Genomic DNA, 15,105 nt, shown 5'->3' on the forward strand with positions numbered 1-15,105 from the left:
CTGTGGGGCTGCAGAATGCTGGCCTTTACAACCACTAAAGTTACCTGGCAGAGGTATACCTGAATACAGCATGCCTCGCAGAGCAGCGCATGCCCTGCCCAGGCTCAACCTAAACAAGCATTGGCATATTTGTATTTATTTATTTAGTTGTAGAGTTTTATATAGCGCGGACATGACCCAAAGGTATCAGAGCGCTTTACAATTGCATGATTTAGGTCTTTTAGATAACAACGGGTACAGTAGTAATATACATATGGTTCCGGTACGTGTCTTCATATCAGTTTCCATGATAACAATTAGGATCAATTAGGGGTACACGGTATAACAGTATTATTATACGAAAGGTTCCGATGTGTGTCTTCATATCATTATTATCAACAATATTACAAAAGATCCATTAGTTGTATTAGTGTATAATCTACATTGTCTTCGCCGCTAACTGGTGAGTTTGCCCTTATATTCCTTATTGATCACGGTGCGAGTGTTGATCAATCATTGTTTAGTGTAGGAACTTGCTCATCAGGAATATTTTTGCCTCCCTTTTGAAATTTGACGTGTTTGTGATTTTTCTAATGTTTGGAAGGAGTGAGTTCCAGATTCTGGGGGCCGCTCCGGAGAATGCTGTCATATGTTTTCTTCTTCTGAAAGATGGGAGGTTTCAACAACAGGTCTTTGGCATTTCGGGATAGTCTGCTTCCACTTGATAGTTCAATTTTCTGGGCTAGGTACATTGGTGTTTTGTAGTGGAGCGCTTTGTGGGTAATACATGCCAGTTTCAGTTGAATTCTGGCTTCGTATGGTAGCCAATTTAATGCCTTCAGGTGTGGGGAGATGTGGTCATATTTTCTTGATCCTGTAATGAGTCTTGGGGCCACATTGAGACAGGCTTTTAGTGGTGCTGTGGATATTTTCGATAGACCTGTTAATGTTGTGCAGCCATATTCAATCCTTGATATGACTGAGGACTGGACTGCCAGTTTAAGGTCCGACGTGGTGATAAATGGTTTCACTTTTCTAAGATAGTTCAGGTGAAAACAGGCACTTTTTGCCATTGATTTGATGTGGGCTTTCATGTCTAGGTTCTTATCCAGTGTGATTCCTAGTGATTTGGTCGAGTCAACTAGGATAGGGGTGCAGTTTAGCGCTGTGATCAGTTTGGTCCACTCCTTCACATCTGCATAGCTTTTTGGAGGGGATATTAGTAGGAATTCCGTTTATTGCGCATTTAATTTCAGATGATTGCCAGTTAACCATTGTACTGACACTTTTAAGGCCTCATTTATTGTCTTGATCTCTTCAAGCGATGAGATCTTGATGTAGATCTGAGTATCATCTGCGTACATGTGATAAGAGATGTTTGCTTGCCGGAGAATTTCTGTATGGGGTTCAACATATAGGTTGAATAGTGATGGAGATAATGTTGATCCTTGTGGAACTCCATTCGAGTTAGGGCATGGCGGGGATAGCGCTTGGTTTACCAAGAATATTTGTGTTCTGTTCGGCAGGAAGGATTTAAACCATTTCAGTACAGTTCCAGATAGACCCATCCTGTTTTCAAGCCGGTCAAGTAGTTTTTCATGATTTACCGTGTCAAATGTGGAAAACAGGTCCAGAAGAACTAGTAGACATGTTTCATTGTGATCTAAAGCCTGTAGGGCATCATCCACCATATGTAAGATCGCTGTTTCCATACTGTGGCCTGGTCTGAATCCTGATTGGCAGTCGTCCAATAGGCTGAAATTGGAGATGTGGTGGCTCATTTGCTGTTGCACGCATTTTTCAAGCAGTTTGGCTAGTAATGGAATATTGGTCACTGGACGAAAGTTGTTTGGGTCTGCTGGCTCCCTTGTAGGTTTTTTGATGATGGGGAGGACTTGACCAGTTTTTAGGCACTCAGGTAAGGTGCCTTGAGACAGTGAGGCATTGATTATTTTCGTCCATATGGGGACGACGATGTGATTGATTCTTTTCAGACATTTTAATGGGAGGGGGTCATTGTAGTGTTATTTGGTTTGATTTGTGATAGAATTTTGGCAATGGTATTCTGGTCATATAGCTTGAATGTCGACCAATGAGCTTTATTTTTTTTCATAGCTTGAGTGATGTGCATGGCAACATCAGTTTGTGATGTTACTGGGGTATGAACTCCTCGCAGCTCTGTTGGGTTTTTGTTGATTCCTGAGCAGTTTTGGCCAGTTTATTGGATTGTTATTTTAACATCTAGTATAGTTTCCGTGGTCTGTTTTTAGCATTATCCAGCTCATTTCTAAAAAAAATATTTTTGGGATCTGAGAATGCTTTTGTTGTAATCGTTTCTAATATTCCTGACTGTTTTTTAGTCGGGGGAAGATGGGTGCTGTCTCCATTTTCTTTCTGCTAGTCTTAGTCTCCGTCTTTCCTCATTTAGCGATCCATTAAAGCAGGGATTTTTATCTTTCTCTGTTATTCTTTTCAGTTTTAGCAGCATGGTGGAGTTTATTATGTTTGTCTTTGATGCGTTGCAGTGATTTGTGAGTTCGCTAACGTTTATCAAATATTTGGGTGGATTAAGATCCTTCTCACATCTTTCTACTAATTGCTCAATATTGTGGTCATTGGTATCCCGACTCCACTGTTTGAGTTTGATCGGTTGTGTGGTCTTATTCTTTTTTACGGTAGATATATAGAAGGTTATGGCATGGTGATCTGACAAGTCGCATCGAACAATTGAGTGCATTGTAGTAGCCTTAATTCTAGAGATCACCCAGTCTAAAATTGACCCTTTCGAAGTGTGTTGGCAGTGTGCAGGCTTGAGTAAGGTTTAGGTCTGCTAAGAAGTCTTTGAGTCCGTTGACCTGTTTGTCAATATTATCTTCCCAGTGTAAATTATAGTCACCTAGGAAAATATCATTAGTGTGAATGTTAGAGTTAGCTGAGATGATCTCCATTAGCTGGTCTATCAAGGACGCATTGTTTCCTTGTGGATGGTAGCGTGCATGCAGATTGCATCTTTGATTATCTGTAGTTTTTATAGTGAGACCGAGGTATTCACAGGATTCAAGAGGATCAGATTGTATTTGGCTTACTGAGATATTCGAGCGATGTATGCAAGCTTTACCACCTCCTGTCTTCTTTTGTCTGTCCAGCCTCACAATGTTATATTGTGGGGGCAACAATAGGTCCATGTAAGGTGAAGAAGACTCCGTAAGCCATGTTTCTGTTAAGATTGTTATGTCTACTTCCTGACTAATGATGAGGGCAGCAATGTCTTATGCGTATTTTACCGCAGAACGGCAGTTTAGCAGTATGCAAAGAAGTGGTTTCCCTGAATTACCAGAGTTGAACTCTTGAACACTGGTGGTTAACTTGACTTGTTTGAGGTTGTTAGGATTGAGTTTTCTGTTATTAGGCATTGAAGTTCTATTTGCATCAATCGGGACTGATTTAATTTCTTCACCTTTATTGATGGATGTAGACTCGTATGAGATGAGTAGGGCATGGGTCTCCTCCTCTGATAGATATTTAAGACTTTTGTTTGGTCGATTATGTCTATTCGATAATCGCGTGGATATGCATTTATTTTTTCCTTGAATATCCTTCATTGACTCTTGAATGAGTTTGACTTTGGATTGAGTCCTTACTGTGATTTCTAATGTTTTCTTCACAACTTGTAGAGTATTTAGAATATCCTGCAATATATTGTTCACTTGTATTCTAAGAGTTTCGATTTACCTTTGTGTAGGAGGAGATATACCAGAAGTGAACATCTGCCTACTTCTTATTTTGTTTGTGTTCATTCCTTCATTCTGGCGATTCTGATCATTGCCTTTTTCAGTGATCCTTTCTTTTTCATTAGGTAGAGTATTTGAGCCTTCTCTGTGTATGAGATGCGATGGTCTCCAATTGTCCTGTGATCTTTTGTGCGAGCTAGTTGGATCCGAGTTTCCTACATGAGCAGGTGCTATTGGTACTGTCGTAGTGAGGTGTTTGGGGGGATGGTTGGTCTCCCTACCCTCTTTAGCTGGATGGGGGTTTCTGTTAGTTGATCTCTGTGTGGGAGTAATCATATCCTGGTGGACAGGTACATACCTTTCCAGGTGTACTGGCATAGGGACGATATTAGGTGGATAGGGGTTTCCGTTAAGTGGTCTAAGTGTGGGAGTAATCCTATCCTGGGAGAGAGGTATGGACCTTTCCCGATGTATTGGCGTAGGGACGATATTGGCGTATTGTAGTGATTCTTCCTCTAGATCTGTTAGGTTAATGGCCATGTTGTCTCTTGACATATTTGTAGGTTGTGGCTGTTGGGGTTCTTCTGATATTACGGTGTCTATGGAGGTTGCATTAGTGGTATATTGGGTGACTGCTTGGGTGCTCCGGCTTTGTTGGGAACTTGTGTTATCCATATCGTCTTTTAAGGTTGCAAAATAGTTGTCAAACTTTTTCAATTCATTGTTGGCTGCTTGTATAAGCACAACCCCGTTCTTGTATATAGTTATGCATAGTTCAGCTCTTAGTCTCGGCGAAGGGATGATCTATAGTTTAGTACCATGTGGGATATTACTTATATTTTTTATGTTAAGCATCTTCGTCATGGCAGTGCACCATTTCACAGTTTTTCTGGTGAAAAATATCAAGTCGTTTACAATGGTGCCTTTTTTTAGATTGAAGGAAGGGTCAGAGACCAACGTATCTGGGTTTTTTCTAATTAGGTTGTGTTTGTATTTTTTGGCTGCGTTCTTAGATAAATTAGGTGAGTATATTATGGTGTAGGAGTTACTGCCTGATGATTTTAGATTGATACCTGCCATAATTCGCGACAGCAATATATAACTGTTGTAATAACTTCTGTGTGGTCCTGGAGTGGTGATACCAGCTTAAAATAAATAATAACTATCTGTACTTAGTGCATGTTCAAAACAAGTTTTTCATAGAAGACTATAGACTTCTTAGGGCGTATGCGTAAAAGTAAATCGCTGTACTTATAGCATATCCAGCCTATTTTCCATTGACTACTCTGTATGGTCATAGCCCTTCCAATATGGCCACCACCTTGTCAGGCTTGACTCAGATTGCTGCTGTAGTCTTTCGTTTGTTTTCCTGGTGTAGTCCTCTTTCCATTCCCATTTACTGCCATCCCACTACTGGAGTAGCACCATCTGAGAGATCATCTCTGTTTACCCAACTGTCTGGTGCAGTCCATAAAACTGCTGTATAACTGACCTGTACATTTACACAAATTGCTATTGTTTCTGATGTTCACCGCTGCTCCCGTTAGGGGTCTCTCCTTAGCAGTGACGATGTCTAACTTGCATAGTTCACCCAATTAGTGCAAATCGGTGGTGTGATGTATCGTTCCTCAAGCAGTGCAGGCGCTGTGATAATTAATATTTGCAGTCTTGAATTATCACTCTCTATAATACTGTCACGGTGTTATTGTGCCGCAGCCATATTAAAGTCTGGCAGTATAGTGCGATCATTGTGTCTTCATGCCGCCGCCATTTTAGGGTTAGGCATTGTTCGTCATGCAGGTCATTGGTAGGATGTAGCTGTTATTGCTCTCTTCTCAAAGCTGGGTGCTCTGCTTTCACATTGCTTAATTATTTGCTTTTTAAGTAGCCTTTAACATTAACAATGAGCCTCGGATTATTTATGGAGCCGCTATCTTGATTATGGCCATCATTTATCTAATGGTTATCGTAGCATGCATATACTACTAGACGCGTTGTAAATACCTTGCCGAGGGTGTGTCCGGTTGAGGTCTTGATGATCGGATATTTGATGGGGTAGGAAGGGTCATTAATTGATATTAGATGCTCTTAGAGTGAACATTGTTCGGATTCGTCCATTTTGTTCGGTCGTGTTCTGGTGCACCTCCCGGTTGGATTTCTCGGGTTTGGGTTGATTATGCACCTTTCGGTCCTTCCGTCACTTTTCCGATGGTGTGGGAGAGCTAGGACTCTGGCCGGGTTGTCTCCGCTGGTGATCTGAACACTGCAGAGCTGTTTATGCTTGTGTCTGCAGTTACGGTCAGGGCTCGTCTCCAGTACTGGTGCTCTCAACGGGGAATTTGTTCCTCGATATTGGTGTTTTCACTCAATCCAATCCACGTTGGACCGTTGTGGACAACGTTACCATTCCGACAGGGTGGCTTGGGGGTTGGGTCGTCTTGGGCATTGTCGCGCCGATTCTGGTGATGTATGTGAGTCCTGGCCAGAAGTCAGTTCATATTCCGGGCGCCGACGCGCTTAAAATAGACGATTCGCCTCTTGTTGCTGAAAATATCCCGAGGACCCTCAAGCTGCGGTCAAGATGCGGTTAGGAGATGCGGTCAAGCTTGGTCGGATGTCGGGACGTAGTCTCCGCAGTCTCGGTTCCAGAGTCCTGAAGTCCGTCTCCGGTAGGTTTACGATCAAGGCTTTAGTTATTGCTGCATTAAGTTACGGCTTACTCGTTTCCTAATTTCCTGGTTTGTGATGTCTTGCTTTGGTGGTGCTAGTGCGGGCTAAAACAGGGATATATAGACAAGTTTCGATTCCCAGACAGCAGAGCTCACTCCTTGAGCTCCTCACCAGTCGCCATCTTATTCAGTATGTTTTAGCCAATAGGTCTCGCCTTTGGGACCTTATAAGTGTTTAACCATGCAACAGTTGATGTTGTTGCACCAAGGATATTGTACTGCATAACTAAATACTTATAAGGTTCCAAAGCCGAGACCTATTGGATATGCCAATGCTTGTTTGTTCTTGGGGAAACATTATTTGGGGCAGTTTAAAAGAAGGCGTCCATTTTGGTAAATTTTTAACAGGAAAAACTGTTTTAAACACAGTTTTGCTGATTTTAATAACTCTTTTTGCAACATGAAGACTCATAGGGAATTTCATCTTACAAAGATCTTAAGCTTTCAGTTGCTGAAGAGCCTTCTCTCACACCTCAAAAGGCAGAGTCACTTTATGTAATGTAAACCGGCTTGCAACTTCCTCAGCTTATTATAGGACTTCACATTTTGCTTAAGCACTTCATATCGTTTCCTTAGTTCTCAGCCACGGTCTGTGCAGGTAACAAGGTGGAGGGGCGATTTCGAGGGACGATGCAGAGGGAAATTTAAATAAATAATTAATTTTCCCTTGGCATCGTCCCTCGAAATCCCCCCACGCAGCCACACGCGCCACCGCTGTTACCTGCATGGACCGCAGCTGTTAGCCCATCTAATTGTTGCTTGGAAGCAGCCACGGTCCGTGCAGGGAACCGCGGTGAGGTGGTGAGGCAGGGTGGGGGGGATTGTGACTGACGATGATGAGGGAATATTAATTATTTCTTTAATTTTCCCTCAGCATCGTCCCTCGAAATCCCCCTCCCAGCCCCACCGCCCCACTGCTGTTACCTGCACGGACCGCGACTGCTTGGAAGCATCTTTCCAGGTTCCAGCTCTGAGAAGGGCCAAAGTTTCAAATGAGCTTGGACAGGTGACATGCTCTCCTGCAGTGATAGTGGACAGCAAGCAATGGTTTAGCGCTTGTTGCAATGGAAGACCAAGGAGGTACGTATTTCTGGGGAGAACCACACCCCCTCAAACATGAATCATGGGTAAATGCCCCTCTCTAGAATGGAATCATCAGGTCTTTTTCTAGGATCCCTCCACAAGCAATTTCTGGAGATGTGTAAAGGGAGAAAACATCCCAACTTTTGCCCCTTCCATGGCTATTCTGAAGCCATCAGGAGTTAAATGACAGCTGGTGGATGTGTAAAGAGCTGGAATTCTATTCACCTCTTAGCACGCATTTTATCCCTCAATAGTCTGCTGTCGGCTGATGAGGAAGTAAGGAAGGGACAAGCAGTGGAAATGGCAGAAATACACACAGTTTTTAGATAGCAACGTTGGCTTATTTTATTCTTGTAATGTTCCGCTACTTTTGATCCACAAGGTTTGTGCCAAGAATAGCAGTGGGCAAGCGAGGGGTAGTATATGTGCCTTCTGGTAGGTCAAAACTATGCCCTTGGCTGCCGCTGGAAGGCTTCAACAGTTGGTTATACATGTATTTGGTATTTAACATGACCAGTACCTGGCTATTAAAAATAGTCTAAACAAAATGTTGCTGGGCATGCAGCTTGTTTAAGCCAAGTTTGTTGTTTGAGATATTCTCTACAATGTGTTCTGAGGGTTTGTGATGTGTGGCTGTGTGATGTTCACGCTAATATATTTTTGTGCTAGTGATGCAGATGTTGCTATGGTGGGTGGCACTGCTGGTGTGTCTCAGTTGAGTGATAAATGAGTGTTTTAAGGTGTCTTATCTTGTGTGTCATTTGGCACTCTTTATAAGTTCCCCTTTAACTCTATGGGGAGATACCATGGCTGGAAGGCATTAGGGACTATGAGTCAAACTCATTAGAAATGGGGACCAACTTGTTGGACCCAGAATGACCAGGTTCTTTGTAACATATTTCCCCTATTCTGGCGAGTTTATTGCAGATATTTACCAATTGCGCTGAGCAGCTGGTAAATATCTGTGTGAGGAGGCCAGTGGTGGCTAGTTATTGTTGGATGAGGGCTGTGAAGGGCATCTTGTGGTTACAGGCGGTGCACTTATTGGGAGGGTTATTGTCTGCTTTTTCATGGTGCTGGATGGAGCGAGTTCCGAGACATTTTAAGGCATGGGGCAATGTGGGCAATTGTCCAGAGCCCACCAACTTCCGATGGGTCCCATGTGAAAGTGAATTACTTCACCTCTATCCTATTTTTCTATTTTTACCTCTCTATCTTTCTACTTGCATCTAATTCTGACTATGTCTCTCTACCCTGTGTCATCTTAAAGATTTTTTGGGGGCGCAAGCAATCCATGTTTCCACTGATTTTGTGTGACTTTAATACAGTTGACCATCTAATTCAATACTCTTTTATATTACACTGGCTTGAGTTAGCAGGAAATGAGGAATAAAAGTAAAATTTGTTCTGTACAGGGGCCCCCAAATTTGCCTTGCTTGGGGCACACCAATAACTTTAAGGTGACACTGGGAGGGTTGAGGCCAGACTGTGCCTCTGTCTGTCATCCTTGTCTGATGTTCAGACACAGATTTTCTAGGTTTGGACCTGCACCCCCTAGAACAGGGTCTGGTGCTTCCACACCCAAAATTGTGGGTAAGGAGAAACCTGTGAACTTGTAATTGCCCAGTCCATATACCCAACCGCCTCGCCTAATGAGGGCCTATGCAGCGTAGCTATGTTTTTGTATTTTTTTATGTGTGAAGCATCCTAGTAGGAATAGCTATTGGGAACACAAGAGAACAGGAGATAGAAGGCATTTAAAAGGGCGTTGAGTAGGGCAAGGCACTGGAGGAATTTGGACACAACAAAAAATGTGAAATATTATGTTAAGATACATATTTAGCACATATTTCAAAAGCTGCAATACACTGCACTTGCAACATAATTAACTGCACAACTAATGCTACAACAGAGTACAATTATTGGCAGCCAGCATAAGAAAGACTAGGCACAGGGAAATTGACGGACTGAAAAGTGAAAATTTAAGGCACTTTCTCAGATTGTCTCTGCCTTCAAGGAGAGGGTGAGACACATTCACAGTTTAGCAGACTCAATTAAAAAGACCTAGGTGCACGACGGTGATTGTTCTGGTTCTCAGCATACACAGTGTCAACTGATGAGCAAACAGTAAATTACTCTGTGGATTATTTCCCTTGAATTTGTCCACCCAAGAGACAGGACTGTGAGTGGACCAGCTGCAAGAGGTGTAAACCTTTTATCAAGGTTACCAAGTAGTCCAATAATGACAGGAGGAAAGCATTCATGACTGTCACTTGAAGCTATGGATTGATGAAGGGGATTATTTTCTTTAGTGTTTTAAGTCTAAGAAGAATTGTTGGATGCATTTAGGCCCTGAGACTCGAGTGAAAGGTCCACATCCAACATATTACCCCAATTTCCGGTCACCTGAGCTGACAGAGGTAATGATGAATGATCTCAGGCCAGGTTACCTCTCCCAGCATGTGCTGTCAGTAGCCGTTATAAGCCACTCTCTAATTAGAAGTCTACCTTGACCTCTCAGCATTGGTTCATTGCAACTTCTTGATTCTGACGGAACTCATACTAAGAAATGGCATGTAAATAGTGGAAATTTGCCACAATTATAAAAACGAATATCCGGAAATAATACAATATGCGGAAGCAGGTTTGAAAAAAATATTTATAAAACATAAAAATAGTTAAGTTTTATAAATGCATAAAATACTAGAATCTCTGGATTACCATTTTTAATGTACCCACAGGTGATCATCTGTACAGTATATATTAGTATCATGCATTCTACCCAAGAACAGCACTGGCATATCATTTGAGACAATCACTAAGAAAGAACAGCCAGAGGTGGACTGGAAACCAAAATCAGACCTGGTAAAAATGTTCCAACCAGTCTACACAGCAGGAGGTCACCAGTAGAATGGTTCATTGGGGACATGGTGAATTCAAGGCAGCTAGTGGTGTAACAAAAGTTGAGGGGCCCCCCCTGCCACGCACACGAAGGGGCCCCCGCTCCAGATTAAACCTGGAGCCACTGGGCCTGAGTACTGTGCTGAGGGGGCCCCCTGCAGCTCAGAGACCCCCGACCCACAGGGGCCTGTGTTACGCCATCCTGCTGTTAAAGCAGCCGCCAATGCTGCAGCCTACCAGGAACATGGTTGAATGTGAGTCCAGTCATGAGCAAAGAGTTCATTTCTTCTAGCTGAGGGATAATGTCATTTTCTATTGGCCTCTGAGTATCTTATTCATCCACCAATTAGATGGCATTATTTGGAATTAAAGAACAAGTTAGATTGTCGCCTATGAGTTTTGCAACTTTGTTGAATGCAAACTGCCCATGCAGTCTAGTGCTTCAAAAACATCTGCCAGACATGTCTTATCAGTCGTTTATTTACTGACTACTTCACAATCAAGGAGTGGGTTATTGAGAATGTGTGAATGGATGAATCAGTTAGTGGATGAATGGGTTGTAGAGGAAATGAGTGACAAAGGGAGTCAGTAATTTTCTGTTCTTTTGTGCACCAATCTTAGTTATTGTAACCAAAGTTAGAACAGAGATATACAAACATTTGACCGTGTTTTATCTTTGCAAAACGTGCAAGATTAAAACACAAATATAAGAAAAAACGAAACTCTTCCATTTCCATAATGAAGGGACCAGTGTTTCCTTATGTTATCTTATCAGTATATCATGGCCTAAATGTTGTCATGGATCTAAATATAATTTACAAAAATATCACCCTAGTGGATTTAATAGAAAATCTACACAAAATGCAGCAATATTTTTGTAAAAAATATTTAGACTATCATACCTATGTCAAATTACATTTTTGTTGTCAATATTCGGACATGCAAATTCCTTTATTGTAAGCCAGGCACCATTACCTTAAATTTCTCAGAGTTGGAAGCCCGCCAAAATAGATTTTTTCATCAGCTTTTAGATTCAAGCCAAAATTACTTCCAACAGCGAGTGTTATGATGTTGTCCTCTTCCTCCGTATCCAAATCTATAATCGATATGTTAGCTAGAAAACAAAAATAGATTCAAAATGCAAATTAAGTGCAAAACCCATGGTTTACATTTTTGAATGGTTTAAATCTTTTTATTGATTTTGAAAAAAAGAAGCGTTACAGTGGCTGCCACCTACATCTACCGGCCGGTGGGGAACATTCGAATGAATTGAGAAGAAGGCAGAAGAGAAAAGAATAGAAGACAGAAAGAAGGGTAAAGATTTCTATCCCCAATTGGTGTGCGTGGTGTGGCAGGCCAGGGTCACCCGGAGGATGTGGTCTGGGCATCCATCTATTATCCTTAATCCGTTGGGGGGGATCCCAGTAAGGCGGAGCACTCTAAGGTACTTCGGGCAAGTAAGCTCAGTGAATTCATTGGACAAGAATTCTATAGTGGTACCTCATGTTTTATCGAATTAAGGGAGGGAGCGTGTGAGGCCCGCCTTGATCTTCTACAGCTCCAGTATTTCCCATAACTTATCTAGCCAATCCAGACGGGAGGGAATCCCCGCCATGCCCCATCTAGCCAGTAGTGCCTGTTTGGCCACTCCCAATTCCAAAGTAATTGCTCTACCCTGGTTAGATCTGAGAGGGTACATCAGGGCATTTGGGAGTCCGAACAGTATGTATGAGGGGAATTTAGGTATGTCAGTAGGGTATATGTTGTCTATATCCCAGAGAATTACCTCCCACTAGTCCTGTATCTTCGGGCATGACCACAGGATATGAGTGAGTGTGCCTTGTAAATTGCACTGCTGCCAGCATTGCCCAATCCCACCCTGTTTCCATTTGATAATTCTCGCTGGTGTGTAATACCAGTAATGTGCAATTTTCAAAAACATCTCCTTGCCTGCTGTGCTGCATGAGGTAGCTCTGGCCCTATGTATGATGTCCTGCCATTCCTTAGGGGAGAATTTGCGTTCCATTTCAGATTCCCACCTACGCTGCGCTGGGGACTTGCTAGCCTGTCGGGGTGTGTAAGAAAGCATACATTTCAGACTGCAGCCGTTTATCTGATATTCTAGTAACGTACCACTTCTCAAACCTCATTAAAAGCAGCCTGCATGGGGTTTTATCTGTGGTTGTGTAACCCAATGACGGAGAGCCAGGTATTGCCAATAGGCCTTCCGAGGAGTTCCCAAAGCTGTCTATGAGGCTTGTGAAGTCCATTATCCCGTTTTCATCAAAGAGGTCCCCAATGCGTTTGCAGTTGGCCTTTTGCCAGTGGAGATATCCCTCCCCTGTGTGGGCCGGCGGGAAGTCAGGGTTGGCTATAAATGATCAAAGAAGACACCGGAGTAGAGAGGCCGTATGTTACCTGTACCCGATCCCACACCCCCAATGTGGGCCGTAGGACCGGTGACACATACACTCCACTGAGGTGGTGTTTTCGGGGGAGCCGAGGGACCTTCCAGATGTGCATGACTGCTATCAAGCTGTCTATAAAACACCAGTGTTTCTCCAACTCTAACTTATACCACTCAAGCATATACCCAAGTTGTGCTGCCTGAAAATCACCTTCCAAGCATGGGACACCCAAACCCCCGTCTTACTGCTTCAGATATGTCAAATTCCGGGCTAATCTCACTTTCTTACCTCCCCAAACAAAGTTAATAAGACGTTGCATCTGGGACAACGTATTGGGCGGTGGTCTGAGCTGTAGCGTCTGCATCACATAGAGGATCAGTGAGACAGTAGTCATTTTAACTGCAGCTAGTCTACCCAGCCAGGACAGGAGGTGCCCTTTCCAGTTGAAGAGCTCATTCCTAACCCCAGCCAGCAGACGAGCATAGTTTACTTAGGCCGTCTTGACCAGGGTGAGGAACAACTGCAAACCTAGGTACTGGATGCCATCTGTAGCCCATTTAAATGGGAACTGTACCGCCAGGGTCTATTGCTCTGCTTGAGGGAGGGTCAGGCTCAGAGCTTGAGTTTTGTGGATGTTAACCTTAAAACCCAATGCTAGACTAAAAAGATCTAGTTCCTCCATTAAAGGGGGAATTGATGTTGCTGGTTATATATAAAATAATATGAAATCATCTGCATATAATGAAATTTTATGCTCCCTATCTCCCATTCGATTCCCAGATATTTTCAGGTTCTGACGAATTTTCTCTGCAAACGACTCCATAGACAATGCAAAGAGTAGGGGCGACAGACGGCGACCCTGTCGTGTACCCCTCTGAATAGCAAACGGCTGAGATGTTACACCATTAACCCTAATATGCGCCTGAGGATCCCTATAGATGAAGTCCACCCATTGCAAGAAGCAGTCACCCGCTCCAAATTTGCGGAGTGTCTGTTGAAGATATGGCCAGTGAACCCGATCGAACGCCTTCTCAGCATCGATCGATAGAAGCACCGTGGGCGTCTGAGTACGTTGGGTCTTATCCAGTAAGTGGCAAATCCGACGGGTCCCGACTGGTCGGGTCAATCAACCCCTACATATTTGGCGCTAAGCGGGCAGCCAGGATGCTAGTGAATATCTTGAGGTCAACGTTCAATAATGAAATAGGATGATAGAAAGCGCAATCCCTCGGATCCTTACCGGGTTTAGGAATCACCACTACTTCCGCCATGGCATAGTTGGGGTCACTCTGCCAGATTCGCTAAAAGAATTAAATAGGCAAATCAAAACCGGGGCTAAGTCTTGGGCAAAGGATTTGTAGAAATCAGTTGAGAAACCATCCTTCCCGGGTGCCTTTCCTGAGAGGAGTCCTGCAATGGCCTTGAGAACCTCCTCTAACCGAATATCGGCGTCCAGGTTAGTTGCCTCCAGGGAAGGAAGGGGCGTCACCGGTGCATCTTGTATATATAGTCTTGCTGCTTCCAAATCTAAGTTATCTGCCCTGTATAATTCTATATAAAAGGCCTCAAATCTATCCGCTATGTCGCTGTTGGAATGTAAGATCTAACCCTGGGAGCTTTTAATCTCCTCGATGCGCCTAGCAGTTGTCTGAGCCCGAAAGAGGGTTGCCAGGAGTTTTCCTGCTTTTTTGCCGCCAGCGTAGTAACACTGCTTGGTTCGCAGGAACGAATATTTCGCTCGGTCATAGTCATGGGCTTTCAGCTGCCGTCTAGTCACACTGAGTTGCCGCCGAACTTGAACAGTGCCCGTTCTCTGATGGACCCCCTCCAATTCCTTTACTTGTGATTCAAGGTGCTCCCTCTTCTCTTTCCTATCCTTGTTGATTCCTGCAGCTATTGCTATGCAACACCCTCGAATGATTGCTTTTAGTGCGTCCCATAGAAGGGCGAGCGAGGTCCCTCCTCCATCATTAATCTCGAGATATGTCCTTATTTTATCCCGTAGTTCTTTAATGTTGGCGTCGTATTCGAGCAATTTATGATTAAGCCTCCACTGTTTGTGACCCCGGGAGTCTCCTTGTATACGCGATTCAATCCTGATAGGAGAATGATCTGATATTGTCATGGTCCCTATGGAGGCCCCACTCGTAGCCCTAGTAACTCTCGGTGATGTTAGGAATCAGTCAATACGAGCATGGGTCTGGTGGGCTGATGAAAAGCATGTGTATTCCCTAGCCCTAGGGTTTCCTGTCCTCCACACGTCCGAGAGACCCA

At 43.4% G+C, this 15,105-nt stretch overlaps 1 protein-coding gene across 6 annotated transcripts in view; it reads right to left on the bottom strand.

Annotated features, from left to right (window-relative positions):
- LAMA2 (laminin subunit alpha 2) overlaps window positions 1–15,105 on the bottom strand; it is a 3,129,796-nt gene that overhangs the window by 177,465 nt on the left and 2,937,226 nt on the right. For all 6 annotated transcript variants that reach the window (XM_085611831.1, XM_085611827.1, XM_085611830.1 and 3 more), the window contains one exon: window positions 11,399–11,537. In XM_085611831.1, coding sequence (XP_085467957.1) covers window positions 11,399–11,537 — 139 coding nt within the window. The remainder of the gene's footprint in view (window positions 1–11,398; window positions 11,538–15,105) is intronic.

Source organism: Triturus cristatus, chromosome 6 (assembly GCF_964204655.1).
Source record: "Triturus cristatus chromosome 6, aTriCri1.1, whole genome shotgun sequence".
NCBI lineage: Eukaryota > Metazoa > Chordata > Amphibia > Caudata > Salamandridae > Triturus > Triturus cristatus.